At 41.5% G+C, this 20,905-nt stretch overlaps 1 protein-coding gene across 1 annotated transcript in view; it reads left to right on the top strand.

Annotated features, from left to right (window-relative positions):
• The window catches only part of RAB31 (RAB31, member RAS oncogene family), a 66,798-nt gene that overhangs the window by 10,123 nt on the left and 35,770 nt on the right, over nt 1-20,905 (top strand). Inside the window, exons 2-3 of the mRNA XM_027737138.2 lie at nt 17,139-17,218; nt 19,820-19,901. Coding sequence (XP_027592939.1) covers nt 17,139-17,218; nt 19,820-19,901 — 162 coding nt within the window. The remainder of the gene's footprint in view (nt 1-17,138; nt 17,219-19,819; nt 19,902-20,905) is intronic.

Here is a 20,905-nt window from a genome sequence, read left to right as displayed (position 1 = left end):
CTGTGCTGGGAGTGACTTCTCAATACCTTCTGTGTGGCTAAGTATTTTCCTGCTTTAGAGGAAAAGATCAAATACACTCTTCTTCTACTCCCTTGTCCTTTGAGGAGATGTCCTTGAATGTACTAAACTTCATGGTTTAGCATTCCAGTCAAAATGCTCCCAGCATGTTTTCAGTTGAGATTTACAAAGTCCGTTCTTCTGACCGTTTCTGGTTTCCAGTTTTTGAATGAAGATGAGAAAAATTGGCTGGGTGAATAAAAACTTCCTTCTTACAGTTGTAAGTTAGATACTGATTTCCTACTTATTTTTGGGTGGAGAGAAGTATAATAATAGCAACAAAAGCTGGTTTTGCCCATTTTAAGGGCTTTTTCTAAAATATTGAATTTCATGGCACTAGAGCTACCATCTTTTAGGAGTTGGTGGGTTTCATATCCAGTGAAATCAACGGGAGGTGAATACATTTAAGATGTCAACTGCTTAAGGGATGCGGCCTTGTGCTGATAACGTCTTCCACTTATGAGCCTGTTTAGTGCAGACAGGTTTACTTTTAGTAAGTTCACAGCAGCACACAGTAAATCCACAGCTAGAAAAATTTAGCCCTAGGTCTTATTATACTGTGCTTGCTGTTATCTCTTCTGTTTACTTGCGTGGGTGACAGAGGGGAAAGCACCAGGTGGGTCTTTATATGATGCTGTTTAAAATAAGTGGTGATGCTTACTGAGTTAGGGAAAACTTTAAATCCAGACAGTAGGTGAAATGAACATGAAATCACTATTGATCAAAGTTAATTAAACCTAACAGTTGGGTAAAAAATGTCTTAGCACAGATTTGGGTTTATGCAAACCTCTGATTGTCCATTCCCAGTCCTGCACATCAATTCAGGAAATGAAAGCCTCCAGCTTCAAGGATTTTAGACCTCCCCTTCATGCCACTTAATGTCCACATGGATGTATATTATCTACGTGTCATTTGCAGTTAATGGTAAAGAAAAATAATGGCAAATTTTAGAAAATCTCAATTTGTCCCCTTCCCCTGATATCCCTTGGAGAAGGCACATGTTTTTGTGTGTCTGGAAGGCTGATGGAGGCAGATTTCCAAAGGCTGCAAGTGGGCTAGCAAATTTATAAGAGCAGCCTGCAAAGAGGGTGCCTTCAGTAGCTGGCCAGCCTTTAGGCTGCTGGTAAAGGAGACTAGCTCACACCTTAGATGGTCATTGAAGGCTACTGATTTTACAGGTTGTTGTGTAAAACAAACTGATAAGCTGAGGCAGAGTTTCTGGCAATAAATCCAGATATGAAATCAGTCCCTCTCCCACCCTTGTAGAGTTTCCTGAAGTTGCTGGTGTCTGGCTGCCTTTGGCCAGTTGTTTGCATCTGGTTGGTAGATGACATACCCTGTACCAGGGCTCTGCTACTTTGGAGCCAAGAGTCAAGGCCATGAGACTGGTTCCTTTTTGGTAGCCAAAATGTCAGTTTTTATAGCTGCCCCCCCTGAAACTGCCTTCTTGCTCTCTGTTGCCTGTTGCTGCAAGAGAAGGGATCAGGCTTTCTTGTCTCCAGGACTGAAGTTTTCAGCTGGTGTTTCGGTTGACACTCATCATTTATGTGGCTTTTTTCTTCCTCTTTGGTATGAAATGCAGTAATAAGTTGCAGGTGGGCTAGTTACAAATTGGGAGGAGTATGTCTTAACGTTGAATTGAAGAGGGCTTATTGAGCTTGGATGGACAAATTTGAAGGTAATTAAGCCCTTTTACAATTTTTTCCGGCAACCATTTTTATATCAGTGAAACAGTAAGCCGAACACAAGAGCCATTTTGTCAAATGCTGTACCTAGTTGATGTGCATATATTTGCTTGCATAAGAGCCACTACCTTCATTTAATAAAAGAAAATGACTGTTGGCACTTACAGGCAATCTGCAATATGAATTATAATGTTTGGATTGGAAAATGAATTCCAGACTGGCTGGAAGGATTTGAGTATCTTCTATATTGGGACAGGAAAATAAATTATTTTGGTTTTGTATTTACTAAGTGTCACTAGGAAGGCTGTATTTGGAAATTATGGCCCCTAATGATAGGATTTGACTACAAAAGTGGCAGGGTGTTGGAGTACAGACAGAAACTTGTGTCAAACAGCAACTCAAATCAAAGATTATCACCTTGTCATACCATTATTTTGAAAGTTTCAGCTGCTACAAATATATGTGGGGAAGGTTCACTTAGGAAAAGAATTTGGTTTGGAAAGAACAACACAGAATTGTTTATCCTATTTTTTGCTGCCAAGCTGTACTTGAAAACAACATTTGTCAGGATGCTGTTGCCTAATGTGTTTACTGAACCATGAAAACTTCAGGTTATTTATGTATTTAGTCTGAAAATTAAATTTAGTTTCACTGATCACTGCAGTGTGCAATGGGGATGAATGATATTTAACCAAATTGTTATGCTAGTGTGTGTGCATATGGCCAATAGAGATAACAGCCCCTGCAATCAATACTCATTATCTCTGACAATGTGAGGTACAGTGAGTTGTGTGTTACTTCCCTTACCTAATTTTTCAAATTCAGGGCCAATTACCAGGATTTCTAAGTAGATATTATTCACATAATTTTTTACTGTATTTTTAAATAAAAATTTATCTGTGGAAAGAGTATTACATCAAGTGGATTTTTGTGATTGCATGTATATTTTGAGATAGAGTGGGTAGGAAAAGGATAGCTGTGTGTAGATGTTAAAACATCTCTCAGATTTGTCCGGAAAATCAACTCTGACCATTGGAATTGCAAAAATCCAAGTATTGCTTTCAGTAAAATTGCAATGGAATTAAAGCAGGACTTGCAGTTTTTATTTATTTTTACTTTGGCTTTTTTTAGCTCCTCCTAGTTGAGGTTTGACTTTCTGGAGAAATCCGTGAAGTTTGCTTTTGGTTCCTCCTTCCTTGGTAGGGGGAGGATCATGAGACGTGGCTGTGACCCATCTGTGACACCAGCAGTAGGAATGTTCCCATGGTAAACCAGGGAACATCCTCACCTGAAAAATGAAGTGGTGAACATTGAAAAGATCATACTTCAGTGTTTGTAGTGGAGCTCAGACTGGAAACCAGCAAACTGGTAACAGGGAGGTGTTGTTGAGGTGAACTGGAGTGGTAGGATAGCATACCACAGATTGTGGGTGTGAGGTTGCTCAGAGAAGCTGTGGATGCCCCGTCCCTGCAAATGTTCAGTGCTAGGTTGGATGGGGCTTTGAGCAACCTGATCTAGTGGAAGATGTCCCTGCCCATGGTGGGAGGGTTGGAACTAGATGATCTTTAAAGTCCCTTTTAACCCAAACCATTCTGTGATTCTACAACACACTTTCTTATCACAAGGCATCCATCAGGGTAGGCTTACCTGCTGGACTGTGTTGTTCCTTGGTCAGGAGGATCCTATGATCCAGTGATCAGTAAAAGGCAGTTAGAGGTATGATTTTTCTTTGGATTATAGTGACTCCATGAAGTCCCACAGCTATAGGTCTCCTAAAAATTAACTGAAGTCATTCCCTCTGTGGCATACAACATTGTTGATACTGTGCAGGTTTAGGTGTGGGGGGGGGTTGTGGGTTTTGTGTTTTCTTTTTTTCCTTTTTTTGTTCATTAATACAATGATTTATGTGTGGTGTATGGGCATCCCTTTGCAGCTGCCTTTGCCACATTCACACTACTCATTGCTGCAAAGGGCTCCCCAAGGTGGTAACAGCAGTGGGAGGAGCCTGTGATTCCTGAGGAAGGTGCTCAGGCACTCTTCTTTCCACCTCAGTCTGTCTCACCTGTCTAGTTCTTGTAACTCCCTCCTGCTATCCTTTTTCCCTCCTTACCCAGGCTTTTGTTTCCCAACTTGCTCTAGCAATTTAGGCAGTGGTCCTTCCTCCTTTCCTCCTGTCCCAGCATGGCCAAGTTGACTGGTTCCCTTCTCCCTTAGTCCCAGGAGTCACCAGGTGGTGCTATTGCCCAATTAAATGCCCTCCCTTGCATTGCAGCACAGTCCAGCCCTTGTAGAATGGTTTGATGGTGTTTGGTTTTGTGATGGAGCGTTCTCTGGTGGGCAGCTGTGTCAGGTAGTGTGAGGAGTCTTGCTTCTTGCCATCTGTTCAGTCTTGAGTCAGTTTTGTTGATGCAAAGTTGTTTCCTGTGACTTAATCAGCCAGTGCCTTGTTCGATGATGAGGTCCCCAAAAGACTGGACTGTTTCTACACAGCTTGTGTCTGCACTGTTGTACTCAAAAGCTGCTTTACTGTAGTGTAAAGCATGAGCAAGGCTCATTAAGGATATCCACAGGCTTTGCGCTGTTGGGTCTGCCCCTGCAATCCAATGGGAGGGTTTCTTGATCGTTTGTTGGCATGTGCTGCTAGTTCAGAGCAGATTTGTGTGTGTATGTGTGTGACTGTTTCCATGAAAGGTGCTTTTCCTGTTTCTTCTTTCCTCCTCTCATCTTATTAGCCATCTAGATTGATACCACCTTATTCGCAGCTGCTTTTTATAGAGATCATGCTCTTACTTGAAACTATAGAGGCAGTTCAAAACACGGAGTTGAGCATCTTAAGTGCATAGCTGATGCCCCCAAAGCCACAATTTGAGATGGAGTGCAAATAAACACCAAGTTCCTGTCTTCCTTTTCATCAGGCTAAGCAATTCTTTCTCCGCAGCCGCCAAGACCACATGCTGTCAAGGGCATAAGAAATTGATTGAGATTCTGCTCTTTGATTTCAATTTAAAATCCTCCATTTCTCTTGGCAATTCAGCTGCTGCTCTGAATTTGATAACTTGTGTGCAAAGGGGAAGGAAATGTGTAAGAAAAGACACAGAATTAGCTGGAAATTTGAAGCAGTTTCTAAATAACATTAGCAAGAACTGCAGGCTGTTATCTTTGCTGTCCACACTCAGGGTAGCATGGTGGTGTGGTTAGCTTGCACTTGGTACGATAAGATGCAGTGATAAAGCATATATAGTTGAATTACAGTATAGATTTGGGTTTTGGTTTGGTTTTGATTTTTTTTTTTGTTTTTATTTAACCAAGGTAGATGAACTTTAAAAATTGCTAAGTTGAATATTCCAGAGGTAGGTTGGCTGCAGTGTTAATTTGTTGTTATTATTTTTTAATATATTCTGCAGTACAGATCCAAGTACAGTTGCTATTCTTGGATCACCATACAGAGAAAGGAACTGAGGTAACCAGAGTACTGACCCACAGGCTGTGTTTTCTTCATCATTGCATTTCTGTTTTGCCTTATGTTTTTAATTTATTTATTTTTATTCTATTGGAATTATTTTAAAGAATAGCTTTGAGGTTGTTATAAAGAATAGTTCTGTTCTCCTTTTCTCTCAGTAGCCCCCTGTCTCATAAATAAAGATCACTTTATACTCCTGTGCCAGCTTCATAGCAGAAGAGTTGGCAAGTTGTGAAAGAGCAGCATGGTTTGTAAGTGCTGGCTGAGTCAATGTACAGAAGACACATGGGCCGTTTTGAGTTTTCTTGGGTAGTAGATAGTTTAACTGACCACTAATCCTGCCTCCCACTGCTAGTGTGATGTAAAACAAGGATTTGTTCCTTACTGCTGATGTAGTGCCGTGTCAGTCAGTCACTGGGCTGTGTACAAAGGAAGGATAGCTCCCCTTCTGACTAGGTCTTTCCAGCACTGTCTCTTACCTTCTTTCAAGATAATGTTCATTCTCTCAAGTCCCCACGTTTGGAGAAACCTTTCCACACCTGGAGTCAAATCTTCAGCTTAAATTAAAGGCATACCTACTAGCAGCCAGATTAGAGGGAGCTCTTTAGATGAATCCTCTTGAAAACTATGTGCTTGGGGAAGAAAGGAGGTGTGTTACGGCTGGTCCGCTCATCTTGAAGTTCTTCACATCTGAAGGGCAGGATGCCATCCAGAGGGACCTGGACAAGCTCAAGAAGTGGGCCCATGGGAATCTCACGAGCTTTAATAAGACCAAGTGCAAGGTGCTGCACGTGGGCTGGGGCAATCCATGCTATCAACACAGGCTGGGGGATGAACTGATTGAGAGCAGCCCTGCCAAGAAGGTCTTGGTCATGCTGATGGATGAGAGGCTGGACATGAGCTGACAATGTACACTTGCAACCCAATTATGAAATTATGTCCTGGGCTGCATCCAAAGCAGCATGGCCAGCAGGGCAAGGGAGGTGATTCTGTCCCTCTTCTCCTCTCGGGTGAGACCCCATCTGGAGTGCTGCATCCAGCTCTGGCATCCTCAAAACAGGAAGGACATTGACCTGTTGGAGTGAGTCCAGAGGAGGACCATCAAGTTGGTCAGAGGGATGGAGCATCTCTCCTATGAAGAAAGGCTGGGAGAATTGGGATTATTGAGCCTGGAAAAGAGAAGGCTCCGGGGACACCTAATGATGGCCTTCCAGTACCTGAAGGGAGCTACAAGAAAGATGGAGAGACTTTTTACAAGAGCATATAGTGACAGGACAAGGGGAAATGGATTCAAACTGAAAGAGAGTAGGTTTAGGTTAGATATGAGGAGGAAGTTCTTTGCTGTGAGGGTGGTGAGGCACTGGAACAGGTTCCCCAGAGAAGCTGCAAATGCCCCATCCCTGGAAGTGTTCAAGACCAGGCTGGATGGAGCTCTGAACAAGCTGGTCTGGTGAACAGTGTCCCTGCCCGTGGCAGGGAATTTTGAACTAGATGATCTTTAAGGTCCCTTCCAACCCATACCTTTCTGTGATTCTATGATTCTTCAGGCTGCAGCTATGATTCTCTGTGCCATCAACCCAGCATGAAGAGCTTGAGATTGGAGCTCTAGTGAAGACAGCAGGATAATGCCAAATATTTTGGAAACACTCTAAGAAAGACTTTGGTTTCATATATTACATACACAAATATATCGACACCTTTAAGAAAGTGAATTTTCTGCTAACATTAGCTATAATACAGATGTTAGCTGCTCTTCGGTATCTCTCATCTCTGGCCAGGCACATCGCTTTGGAAGGACAATAAAGTGCTTTTGGCCATCAGTGCTTGCTTTTGTACTTTATTGTTCGGCGAAGTCATGGTGTTGCTTGGGGGTTTTGGGTATGTCTTTGACAGAAGTAGATAGTTGGAGAGATTGTAACTAATATTGCAGTCTGGGGGTGAGGGAGGGCTGGAAATATTCTTTTTTGTCTATAAGAGAGAAAAGGGATGCAGCAATATGTTAAAGTATATTTGAAACTTTGGCATTAGGGTGGGTTTTTTGTCTCTAAAAGATTACTGGGCTAGGATCTGGTGGAGAGCAATGGACCTGTGACAGTGAAGATGAAGAAACTTGCTAAATCCAAAGAAGCCTACAGAACACCAGGACAAATAGGACTGTGTTCCTTGGCTTCAAGTATGGCAGATATTGGAGCAGCTGTGCCGCCTGAGTTTAATTCCACAGGAGGATGTATGCAGGATGTGTCTGAAAGGAAACCACATGCTGAATAATCACACTGGTGAGAGAGCCAAAACTGGTAAGGGAGCCAAAATGGGTAAGGCAGCAGACATCTGGCTTTGGTGACTGGCTGGGAACAGGAGAAGTGGACAGGCCGTAGACTCGCTTCAGCTCTGAGGCAAAGCAGGTGGACAGACACTGTACGTGTTTTGCTAACGGATATGGACTGAAGGAAAACAAACCAAGAGAAGGGGTCAGATGATATGTCTTACATTCAGAAGTGTATTGGGTTTCTGTGGCAAGGTTTTGGTCGGGGGGTGGCTACAGGGGTGACTTCTCTGAGCAGCTGCCAGGAGCTTCACCAAGTCCTGTAGAGCCAATGGCAGCCAGCTCCGGGACAGACCCGCTACTGGCCAAGCCGAGCCCATCAGCGGTGGTGGCAGTGCCTCTAGGATAACATGGTTTAGAGGTGGAAAAAGCTACTGCACAAGAGCAGATTGGAATAAGAATGTGTGAGGGCAACAACTCTGCAGACACCAGGATCAGTGAAGAAGGAGGGGGAGGAGATGCTCCAGATGCTGGAGCAGAGATTCCCCTGCAGCCCGTGGTGCAGACCATTGTGAGGCAGCTGTGCCCCTGCAGGCTGTGGGGGTCTGCAGTGGAGCAGGGATTCACCTGCAGCCTGTGGAGGACTACACGCTGGAGCAGGAGCAGGTGGATACCTAGAGGAGGCTGTAACCCTGTGGAAAACCCATGCTGGAGCAGGCTCCTGGCGGGACCTGTGGACCCATCAGAAGAGGAGCCCACATTGGAACAGCTTTGCTGGCAGGACTTGTGACCATGCTGGGGACACACACTGGAGCCGTCTGTTCCTGAACGACTGTGGCCCATGGAAGGGACCCACGCTGGAGCAGTTTGTGAAGAACTGCACCCTATGGGAGGGACTGATGTTGGAGCAGAGAATGAGTGTGAGGAGTCCTCCCCCTGAGGAGGAGTGAGAGGCAGAGACAATGGTGTGGTAGGGAGCAGGTAGAGGAATCGGGAGTAAAGTTAGGCTCAGGAAGAAGGGAGGGGTGGGGGGAAGGCATTTAAAGATTTAATTTTTATTTTTCATCATCTGACTCTGATTTGATTGCTACACATGATGGTATTTGGTGAGTGATCTCTCCCTGTCCTTATTTCAACCCACAAGCTTTTTGTTATATTTTTTCTCTCCTGTCCAGCTGAGGAGGAGAGTGATAGAGTGGCTCTGGTGGGCACCTGCTTTCCAGCCAGCATCAGCCCACCACAGGAGGCCAGGTAGCATTAAGCCCTGACCAGTAGATATTTTTCCATTTTAAAACAATAGGAATATACAGGTGGTATTGAAGACACCTATAAATACCAAACTCAGCACTTGACTATCTCTTAAGGCACTTAAGTAGCTCTTTGTTATTGTGCTGTCTGAATACTTTACAACTGTCACTCTTTTACATCCCTGTAATGCTGTTACAAGGTAAAATCAAATAATTATTTTCATATAACAGCTAGTGAGCTGAGAACGACAGAGCCAAGAATTCCTGTGCCAAATGCAGTCCTTGAAGCACTAGAAGGATTGTGTTCTGATATAACAGGACTGACGTGGTTGTGGGTAGAACGAGCGGCACGCTTCTATGTGTAGAGGGAATTAGGGTTTATCTAATTCTAATGTGCATCAGAGGAAATAGTCTGATTCTGTAGCTAATTTGTGCTCCACAACACCAGTGTTGGCCTGCAGTTAAACTAGCAATTAGAAATGATGTGTAGGTTGTTTTACTGTGGGATAATTGACACAGACCGTCCTAACTTTACAAGAGCAATAAACTAATGTAAAAGATACCTATATTATATCACCATATATTATGAGTTTAAAGAAGGGCATGCAACAAAGGGAAATGCAGACAGAGATGTTCTTCTAAGTTTCACATGTAGACAGATGACTGAAAGAACTGTGATGGTTCCTAGTGAAGTGAGATATTGCAGACTCCAGCCAGGGTCAGCCCGCCACAGGACGCCAGTGGTGGTCATCCTCCCTCTCGAAACAGAGTTGCAGTGAGATCCGTGGGTTTGTGCTGGCGTCTTGGGCAATGTGATCCCAATATTCAGTGTGATGGTTGCTGTTCATTTGGCAAGTACCCTTCACACAGGAAAGTGCATGATAGCACAATGACACTCTTGGAGGCCAACTCTGGTTCCAGTTCTTCCCTTTCAAAAATTTGCTTTGCAGCTGAGTACCCCTCAGATTGTTGCAGAAATTCCTTGAAGATCACTGGTGGTATAAGGCCACAAATTTTGTAAATTGGAATTTACAAAAATCATTAGTGTCCTGAATGAGATGTGTATTTTTTTGGCTGCAGAAGTGAGGCTTCATAGCACCTCTACCTGCATCTCTTTGGTTCAGGCTGAAGCCTAAGCAGTTCTGTGTTAGTGAAGTGGCTGAGAGCCAGTGTATGAGTCTAAGAGCTGCTCTCGTATTTTCATCTGTGCATTTATGCAGTGGTAGGTTTGCTTACTTGATACGTGTTGCAGATGGAAAAACTGAATAAAGGCGAGAAGCTATTTGCACTTCTTTCTAGACACCACTCCACAGCACATGGCTGTGTTTTCTCTGGGACAAGCCTGACACTTGGCAGATTCAGTTCAGTCCCATGGGAGTCTCTGAACCTAGGTCTCCTGAAAGGTATCTCTCCTTACAGCAGTGTTTGCAGACAAGTGAGTGATACCCACATAAAGGGAAAGCTGAAGGATGTGTTTAAGGTTAGCAAAAAGTTTATTGGATAGAGTAATTCTTGGATTAAAATACTGCGCTTGGACACTGCGATCAGGAATCTGTTGTGCATAACTCTTCCTTGTATGTTCATACAGTTGATAAAACTCCAAAGGCAGTTCCAGATGCTCTTCAAGCTGCCTGCCACAGCTTTCCAGAGCAGCTGTAGCTGGATTAACAAGACATGGAAAGTATTGCAATGCTACCTGCATTTGATCGTGTGAGTAATGATTAAAACGTTAAAGGCAGTCATACAGGACTAAAGCAGGCTGCATATTGCAAAGCTTTAGTTTGTTTTTCAGGTTGTTGCTTTTTTACCTCCACTGGAATTTAAAAGGCAGCCATAATCCTGTACTCAGCCTTACCTCATCACATGTCTTTGAGTTAAGAACCGGCATCTCTGAAAGCATTGAAGATGCTGGTTGGATATCTCAGTGCTACATGCCAAGCCTTGCCCAAGGAGTGACATTCCTCCTAGACACCAGGCTTGGCCAGAGTTGAGCATACATTTCCGCTAAAGCCCAGCTATAGTTTACAGTGCAGGCCTGGCAGTTTGTTTGATGATAGCTAATAAAATGCAAACCATTTAGCAGCTCTGCGATGTGATTACACTGCTGTGAATTTTCAGATTCCATCAAAGTCCTGCTGAGGCTAATGGGAGTGGACCAGGGTGATTCAACTGTAAATCAAAAACTAAAGCGTGGCCAATTCTGACAGTGGAAAGAACAGCTATTTTAACATGCAGATGCTGAACTGCCAAGTCAAAACCAGCTGCGCTTTACAGAGCTACTGGAATGAAAGATCTCTCTGCATTTGCATTTTTTGTAAGGCTCACTGATTATTTTTCTTCCCCAAAAGTTTAAACCTTGTCTTTCTACCTCAGGTTTGGCTGACAGGTTTTCGGTGCCTTTTTTTGGTATTATTTAAAATATCAAATGCATTGATGAGGAAAGTTTTCTCCTTTTTGGTAATTTTATACCAATTCAAGTGTTTTCATCTGCATATCCTAATTACTCCAATAATGAAAGCACTGCACTGAGCAAGGCAAGGACCTCTCCTGTCTCTCTGCTGTAGCACTGGCAGGAGTCAAATCAGTGAAACAGAGAGGAGAATTAAACTTGGGAAATCTTAAGCATAAACTGGCTCCTCTGTTATTTTTCAGTTAGTAATGAACCAGCCAAGAGGTTTGTCCAGTGGTGTGAATATGTAACAGGGAGCCAGGAATTATTGCTTCTCTTAGAAAAGAGGAACAGCCAGCTTCCTCTCTGAGCAGATCCTATTCCAGGAGAATGGGACAGACTTTTGACTGCACCCTTGTTCTCTATGTTGGATCAATCCTTTTTTTTTTTTTTCTTTCTTTCTTTTTTCCTTTTTTTTTAATTCCTTTCTCTGTATCTGAAAAATGACACAAAGTATTGCTTTCTGGCTGATCCCCTGAGTTTCATTTGTGAGCAGCTTTGTAATTCCAGCTCTATGCCTGGTGAAGAAGCTATGCCATGAGAGGCTGCCTGGGAGTTGTACTAAATCAACCCTGGCTGCATTGGTCACACTCTTTTTCTCTTGAATGGGCATCCTCAGAGGAAGGGTTGAACTGCCAAATTCTTGTGGGGCCTTTGCAGTTAGGGTAGTTAGCAGGTAGCTTTTGGGGAGCCCCAGCATAAATGGACTCGAAGGGGCAGTTGCATTCCTGCTGTGAGGTGCAGGAAAGTCCTGCTGAGTTCAGTGGAAGCCACATGAGCTATAGAATCAGTTTCTTGCTTATGGGAAAGGATAAAGACTTGTTACTTCCAAATGTTTCTCATACTATTCTTCAAATAACATCTACTTTACCTGAGGGTTTTTTTGAGAATGTAGTATTAATACCCTTCATGCTAGGGCTCATTCATCTCCTGATCTCTAAGACTAATGTATGTTAAACCTCTGCCTGTAGATTGTCTCACTGACTCTTAGTTATTATGAGAGATGTTTTGAAGAGACACACATTTTTAATTTGTAAAAATTTATAGAAATCGAAATACTGTTGATTGAATCCTGGCTTTGTCTAAGCTGGTGGGAAAACTTCCATCCTTCTGGAGGAGCTGTATGTTGGATCCCTATTTTACAGAGATCAGTTCTCCATTACCTCTTAATGCAAATTTTTGTGATGCTACAAATACTCATTTCCAGGGTATCTCAATCTTCCTTTAAAGCTGAAATGGGAAGTTAGTCATGAGATCTCTGGTGGTTACAAGCCAGATGTTCTTTTTTTTTTTTTCTTCCCCTTTACTTTGCAAGTGGAAGGACTGAAGGTACTTTCTTCAGTATGTTCATTCTTAGTGTGACATTTCCTCATGTGAAGTGCTGTCTAGGGTTTTTGGTTTATTTGTATTTTCAAAATCCTAGAATCATAAAAGGATTTTTGCATGGTTTATATAATTTTACACGTATTTAAAAAGCCCTGTGTGTTAACATAGCACAGAAAGACTCTGCATAGTTAACACTAAAAAAGCTCTTGCAGCAGTGTGCATAATTATAGGGCTGCTGTTTAGTCATCAGTCACAACATGTGTGGATTTTTTTTGTGAATTCAACCTTTATTCCATTTCAGATGTAAAAAAAAAAAATTACACTAAGACGTCAGTTTACACAGCACAATAGGGCTTGACCCTGAATCTATTAAAAGCTATTATGATATCAAGGCTAAAGAGCCCAATCAAGCTGTAAGAGCCTAATCAGGGATGTGTTTGCAGAGTAATCTACCTCCCTTCAGTTTGGAAAAGTGCTTGGAGGACTAGGCCCTATGTGCAAAGATATCAATGAGACATCCAGATTTAAATTAGAGCTAAATTTTTCTGCATTAGGTTTTTCTTCCAGGATAAATGCATTTGGAATGATGGGCAGAGGAATATACCAAATGCCTACTTGTAATGGGAAAATGATTTTCTTTTTTAATATATTGCTCATATCAAACTTCTACCTGGTTTTTTTTTTTAATCTTCTTCTAAGATGCTGCAAATCCATCAGAAGAAATCAGAAACTTGGTTGTTGTTTGCCTCTTGTTTGCAAATGAGTTGCCAGCAGTCTGTATTGCTGCTGGCTTGAAATATAGTCTCGTCTCCTTTACAGTAATGTAAGCTGAGAAGAGCCAAGTGGGGTGGTTCTCCATGAGCAGGAGTGTGGGTGGAAGCACTGTTTTCTGTGGCATGCTGCTCTCCATTCTGGTGCTCTTAAAATCCTCACGCCTAAATCTGCGGGTAAGGGTTTTTAAAGGAATAGAGAATGTGTTTTCTAGGCTTAAAGAATAAAAATCTGGAATTAGTCATGCTTGCCTTGGTTCCTTCTATTTATCAGAAACATCTGATACAGTTTCAGATTTTCAAATCCATTTTGCTGACCAGTGGGAGATTCTGAAGTTGTAGCTACTTATTCTGGTGAGCTAATAGTGGTTCATTTACTGTAATCACATTTCTGTTCCTTTCCTTCCTCTCCACCCCACCCATTTTGCTTATCTCACTGCAATGTGGTTTATAACTGATATTTGGTAAGTGTACTACCAGACTTACCAAGAAGAAAGGAAAAAACCAAAACACGGAGTTGGTCCCATGAGCGACTGGTAAACACCTTGATTCAGAATAATTATTTTATATTTATTTCTTTCTTGCCACTTCTTTCATGGATTGGTATGCTCTTGATCGTGATGAGTCAGTTAATATGGTGCTGAAGCCCTGGATTTCCTCTAGATGAGGATTTTTATGTAGAATTGCAAGATCTGTTCCTTGAAGTGCAGTATAACTCCTGAAGGCATGTTCTCAGTTTCTGAAACTTGTCCAATCCATCATCTCAATACCGCTGTGACTTTTTACATCAGCCAGAATGCTATTCCTTGGTGTATGTGTGATGTTATAGCTGTACCAACATGGAGTAAAACAAAACAGAAAAACAGATTAGAGGGGATAAAAAGCTGGCAAATAGCAGAACTTTTGAGAACTGGAAAAATAACTCATGTATGCCTGAATGTTACCCAGGCATGTGCCTTGATAAGTCTGTTATAATCTTTTGAAGAAAAAGAGAGAAAACAAGGAAGATCATCTCCATCAAATGTTAGAAAAATGGATTTATGTAGAGAAAGACCATATAGTAAAGTACAAAGTAGTTGGTTGCAGGAAAGATTTATTCAGCCTTGGCAAGGGGGTTAAATTTTGATGCACTGCTGAGAAGTGAGTGCCCTGTCTACTTCTTCGAAGCAACAATCCTGCTTTCCTTGTCTTCTGTGAGATTGACTTGAAAGGTAGTTCTCTATTGTTAGTAAAAGGTAAGGTCTCATTTGTATTTTTGAAGTTGTTGTATAATGTTCATACAGCATGATTTGCTTTGCTTTCAGGCAGGTGTCTTGTTTGATGGGTGTTAGTATGGAAGCGTGGACTAAAAAATGTCTGAGTAGTTTTAAATCCCACGATGGAATGATAATCACTGCCTTAAGTAGGAAGCTTTTTCTATTTTACTTCCTTCCCCTCTGTGCTCTAATTATACTCTGGTAGCAGCTCCTTTGTATCCTCCAGGCAACAAAACAGAAGGTGGCAGTGCTTGTTTCGACTGAACCCCCTTGGTGCAATAAATTGCCTGGCTCCTGGAAAGCACCAGCCACTGGCTGCAGCAGTGTCATCCTGGAGATGGGTTCACTTGTGGTCCAGGTCCATTGGTTTCACTTGAGTTACACCAAGGGTAAATTTAGCCCTCTTGATAGTCCAAGCAACCCCAGAAGCAAAGTGTAAGAATGCCTTTAAGCTTCTGGAGGGCTGTTGGTGTGCCTGCCACGTGCTTAAGCTTAGCCGTGCTCATTGTGAGCGATGCGAGAGCAGTAGAAGCTTTGAGAGTTCCTTTAACGTTAGCATGAATCATTAGTGAGAGCCACGAACTGAAAGATGAAGAGGTAAGATATTCCAGGGAAATGAGCTAAGCTTTAATCCATGCTTGTGGATGTCACGTCCCTGCCGGAGACCAGGCTCCTGTTATAATTGCAGTTGCCATTCTGAGTGACCTGTCAAGGGAGCTGAAGGAATCAGATGAAACTAAAGCATCATGAGGTCACAGGAGTCAATGCCTGGTTTCAAACACAGCGGCAGAAACTGTCCCCACAAGAGGGTAATGTAATTCCTTGCAACCAGTGGGTGATAATTCTGGTTGCTCCACACCATTTAAAATCTGGAATAATAATTAGATCCTCAGTTTCAGTGTAGAGGATTTTTAAAATTTTTTTTTAATGTGTTCTGCCATCCTGGTGTAGTAATTATATGGAGATGTCAGCTGGAATTGATAATGAAGGCAAAACTTGATAATAGTAGCAGGATGTGTTACTGCTATTGATCAAAGACTACAGGGCTGTTTTTAAACACTGCTTCTCTCTTTGATCTTTTTTTCCTATTGATTGAACAGAGTAGATAAACAACCGTCTGTGTAGCATGAGTATTTATTGTGGCTTTTAAGCTGACTAAGGACAGCTTTGAATTAAATATGAGAGTTTAAATGATGGTTTTCTAATAAGGACTTTGCTTGGTGTGACAATACAGTTGCATTTAAGCATGGTGAAAGGAAATCTAAATACGGGCATTCTTTTTCTTTCGTACTCGAAGAGAAGGTAATGCAAAATTGATTACAGGAAAGGCAAAGGTACTTTTTTAATATGTAGTTATGTGTGGGCGAAAGCTGCTTTTCTTTTTTTTTAATATACAGTTATGTGTGAAGCGCTCTCAAGAAACTGTATTATCTTGTCTTGGCACTTTTTGAGAAGTTTGTGTGAATTAGTCATGTCTTAAAATGTGGATGCAAATGAAACTACCAGGTGCAATCTGGTAGTTCTGCCATCACTTCAGTGAAATAATTAGAAAACTTTCCCTTGACTGTTTAATGAGTTAGAGTGGACCCTGGGCTGTCATTGTTAATGTCTTGGAAAGGTCAAGATCGATTTCCTGGCATCTTTTTTGTTTCTAAGGAGGCTCTTTGCAATTCTGTGGAAGACGTAGTGATGTTGCTGTTCCTCTTTCTTGATACTTACCTGTATAATTTAAGTTCTTCTACCTACCATCCAAGGCTTTGGGGAGTAGCAGCGACAGACCAAAAAATGCTGCATTTTAGGGAAGTTGTTCATATTTTAAATGCCTAAAATAGTATTGCTGCGTAATTTAAAAATTTCCCCCGCCCCCTCAGGTTATTCTGAATTATATTCCAGTATTGTACTGCTGTTATTTTTCCTTACTGATTGGGTGTATGTTAAAGACTTTCTGCAAATGAAAGCAGCCTTCCATGTTGCAGTAGAGAGAGCAAGTTGTGTTGCATTTGAAGTAATGCTGTTTCACTGCGGTCCTATAGCACAGCATACACAGGAATAGCTGCACATCTCTGGGGACCCAAATCTTTGGATTCCTGCCTTTTCAAAACCACCTGAAGCCTCTGCAAAGTTTCCACCAAATGGGCTTGTTTGTCTTGCCATGAAAAGGTTATTTCCACTAGGTTAGTGCTGTCAGTGTGCTAAAAGGTTGGTGTTACTAATCTGTTTTGGAAGCATAGTTGGGCTGCCCTTGCAACAGGGCTGAATGAAATTGTTTCTCTGGCTTTGCTGAGTAATACGCTATGTGTTGAAAAGCACAGGGTTTTCTTGTACAAGTAAGTGACTATGCTTGAAGGATTGCAGTCCTTGCAACAGGAATATAAAATCCACGCAATAAAATACAAGGCTTGGAGAGAAGGGAGTGTTGGGAAGAGGACTAGGGAACTTCATTCACAATGCTGAAATTTGGAAAGGATAAGCTATGTCCTTGCTTTTCTTCTGAAGTGTTTAATGTGCCCTTCTTGCTACTAGAGAAGATTTAATCTCAAAAATTAATATTTGACTATTTCTTCAAGTGAAGTATTGATATCTAGGATCTCCTGAACTCACTGTCATGGTTTTTTTGATTTTCAGGATACTGGGGTTGGGAAATCGAGCATTGTTTGTCGATTTGTCCAGGACCACTTTGATCATAATATTAGTCCTACTATTGGGTAAGTACCACACATAATATCTTTTTTAATTCTATATATTTTTTTAACTCACTGCCCTCTGCTGCGGTCCTTTCTTTTCCTTACTTTCGAGGCTCTGAATATTGTACATCTTTTTTTTTTTCTCCATCATCTCACTCAGCTCTTTACTCTCCTTTACTGGCTTTCAACTCATGTTACCTGCTTAAGAGAGTCAGCAGCTGCTCCAGACCGGGTCAGCTCTCCTCTCTCTGTTCTGAGAATACAGAGGGGCCCTAAACTTTCTGTATTGTAGCATGCTGTATTATGGAGAAGCTGAAAGAGCTCTGCCATTCTCCTGAGTCCTTTTTGGGGCCATCCAGAACCACGCTGCATTAACCTGTGTTCTTCACTGCCATGACTTTCAGATGTTCTGTTTTGTTTTTCTTTACCCGTCTTACACCAAGAGATTCTTAGATGTCTTATTCAACTGGTGTCTTTATCTTTTTATCTTGTCAAGAGCTTCCCACTTTAGATTGTGCTTTGGCCATAGGACCCTAGGACTTAAATCACTTTAGTTCCCGCTGGTCAATGAGGTATCAAATTTGATCCTTGAAGCTAAAAAAAACAAAACCCCACAACCCAAGAGGCTGTGATCTGCATAATGACCAGACCATCCCATAGCTGAGTAACGGCAGGAAAACCATGGGAAACCCTTAAAGTACCTTCACTATGTGTCCTGGTAGGCCGGGCTGGAACATGGACAGCGTCTATTCCCATGTATGGACGTGCTTTTGTCTAAGTTTAGGATGTGTCACATTATCCTGCCTTTCTCAAAATAGAGACAACACAATTTAAACTAAGTGTAATTAATTAATACCTCTTCTTTAAAAACTGCTAAGCTTCCTTGTATCAGATCATCAGAATCCTCTTAGTCCTGTAGTTGATTTTAATTCCAGAGGTTTTTTTTCTTTTAATATCATAGGGACAAATCTGCCAAATCCGGTGTTACCTGGAAAATTTTTAAAATTGTGGATCTCTTATGGGAAAGGAAGCTAATATGTGATTTTCACAAAGGAGTAATTTGGGGAGAAAGGGCTGATCTGCCTTGTATGTCAGAGCTGTTTTAAATCATCTGTGAAGGATTAGTATTGATTGCTGTGTGTTGTTCAGACGGTTAGACGATACTTTCTAAAGCTCTGCCTTTCAGTGTGTGAAGCTGGAAGTTGCACGTTGAATTTCCAGGACAAGTTTGGACTCCTGAATGTCATGAATAGAGAAAAATGGACAGAGAGAAGGGAAGCATTTCATGAATAAAATTACTGAAGGACGCTTGTTTGCAGTGAAGAAATTGATGGCAACTTGAGTGGTTTTTTTACTCCTAAATTATCAGCAGCCTTTTCCCCCAGGTAGTTGTTGTTGCTAAGTAAATGCCTTCTGCTCAAATTGGAAAATATTTTTCCTCTGTTATCATAATTATGAAGATTAAAGGGATTTTTTTTTTCCATTTGAAGATTAAAATGTGAAGGCTTGTTTCACACAGGTGATATTATTTGTCTATATGGTTAAGGTTTTTATTTTCTTCCAAATTATTCAAATGTTTTAAATATATAATCCTTGCAATCAACAGTAGGTGCTGTGACTCTATAAAGTTCCCATTTTTGAAGCTGTAAAATGTTGCTTAATGCTTTTTAGAAGGAGAGTGACAAGTGAAAGCATATACCCTGAAAACAACCAAAGAAATACTACTCTTTTTTTACCTTACTTAGTATTTTCATAAGCATTGCAGCATTGTTAAATTCAAGGAATTTGCAGATGGCTGTGGAGTAGAACTCTGGTATATCATTCTCAGGAAATGTTTTGATCAGTCATATGTCATTTGGTGCCTTTGTAATGACAGTGCATTGTATCAAACGCTTCTTTATGAATGAGGAAAAATGTACCACAACAGAAATTGTTCAGCAGTATCCAGATAGGATGGGGAAGATAGAAATCTACCAGAGTTTCGCAGTCTCTCCAACCAACTTTCAACTGAACTACTGTAATATAGAAAAAGCCTATAAATTTGCAACCCTCTTTCGTAAAAGAAAAAACTGTGAAAACATAGATGAATCTCATTTCCTATGGAAAATAAAAGAAAACGCAAAGACTTCTGCATCCGAGTCAAAAGGGGGAAGAACTTCTTTCCATTTGTTCACTGTGTTCATTCCAGCAGGTGATTTTCTGTTCCCCAGTAATCCAGTCTCATATGTTAAGTGAAAAGTGGCACTGTTGCCTTTTTCTCAGGTCCATATCTCTGAGAAGATGGAGCTAGCAAGCAGCAGAAGCTACTTGTGAGTGGCAGGAGCATTTGTGTTCCTGGACCCATGCACAAATGCCCTCTGAACCTCAGAGGCTTTTCCTTTCTTTTAAAAAATACATACATACATACATACATACATACATATATATATATATATAGAGAGAGAGGTAGGTAGCATATGCCTTATCTGATAAAAGGGAGACTTTCACTTCTGTGGGCATTTTCTCAAGGTTTTGGAGTTCTCCCCCTATGCAGTCTAACCCAGCAGAGCTGGCTAAGGTCTAGAGGTTGCAAATTCAGAGTGTTAGTCATGCTACAAATTTCTCCTCCTTCCTTCTTTTCAGAGCATCCTTCATGACTAAAACTGTGCCATGTGGGAATGAGCTTCATAAATTTCTGATCTGGGACACAGCTGGTCAGGAACGGGTGAGTATTAGTTTGCAGTATGCTTTCATTATCCTGGTCTCTCTTGATGTGTTGGTGTACTTTTTCTACACTTTTCATCTTCAGAAGACTTTCTAAGTATAAACCTACTGAATCTTTGCAACGCTCTGCAACCCAGGTGGTCAGCAGCCACCAAGTATATAGGTTACCTTTTCACAGGTGGGGAAAACGCAGAGACAGGCTGACCATACCACTTAGCAAAAAAAAAAACAAAAAAACTTGCTGTGAATTGTCAGCCACTTCTCCTCATGACATCTTGAGCAGTGCCCCAGCAATCTCCAGCTCCCCTCTGGTTTTATCAGGTTTGTGTGTGGTGGCTTTCATTGGCATTGGAAAGACCTGGACTTCCAGCCCATGGGCTGGTGGGTAGCCTGAACTTACCTGATGACACTGGGGTTGTCCTGAGTTGCGACATTGAATATGGGCATGAGTTGTGTCTGCTGTTATTATTTTGGAAGTCAGCACCGTCAACCTGAACCACTTAGGGGTTTTGTGTTGATTTTTTCAAGTGTGTGAAGTGCTTTACTCAAAGCAAGCAGCTTTTCCTTTAACTTTTCAAAAAAAGCCACAATAGAGTTTTGGGCATTAGTTCATATTTACTGTATGTAAGCCTGTTGGTCATTTGTTTCTTTTAATAGCCTCAATGGCAGTGGTATGCAGTAATGGAGTGTAGAACTGTAGGTTTCTCTTAATATGTGTCTACATTTATCTTGAGAAGTTGGAAAGAAATGGAAAAAACTATGCATACTTTTAAAACATCTTCAGACTTCCTTGTGAAATGGCACAGTGCCTGTTCATAGAAGAATGTAGCTATTCTCACATTAGGTTGGGATAAAATGTGACGCTTATACAGGCTGGAATGTCAGTCCTGATACATCCCATTGTGTTCTTCATACCTTTTATGTGAATTGCAGGCAAAGAAGAGTTTTGCTGTTAAGTGCAGGAAATGCTTGTGCTTTTATTTACAATGTGCAGCATGATGTAAG

Source organism: Pipra filicauda, unplaced genomic scaffold, assembly GCF_003945595.2.
Source record: "Pipra filicauda isolate LSUMZ 115617 unplaced genomic scaffold, ASM394559v2 scaffold271_size1040873_pilon, whole genome shotgun sequence".
Lineage (NCBI taxonomy): Eukaryota > Metazoa > Chordata > Aves > Passeriformes > Pipridae > Pipra > Pipra filicauda.
Note: the sequence above shows the minus strand (reverse complement) of the source record. Positions and strands in the feature narration are given on the sequence as shown.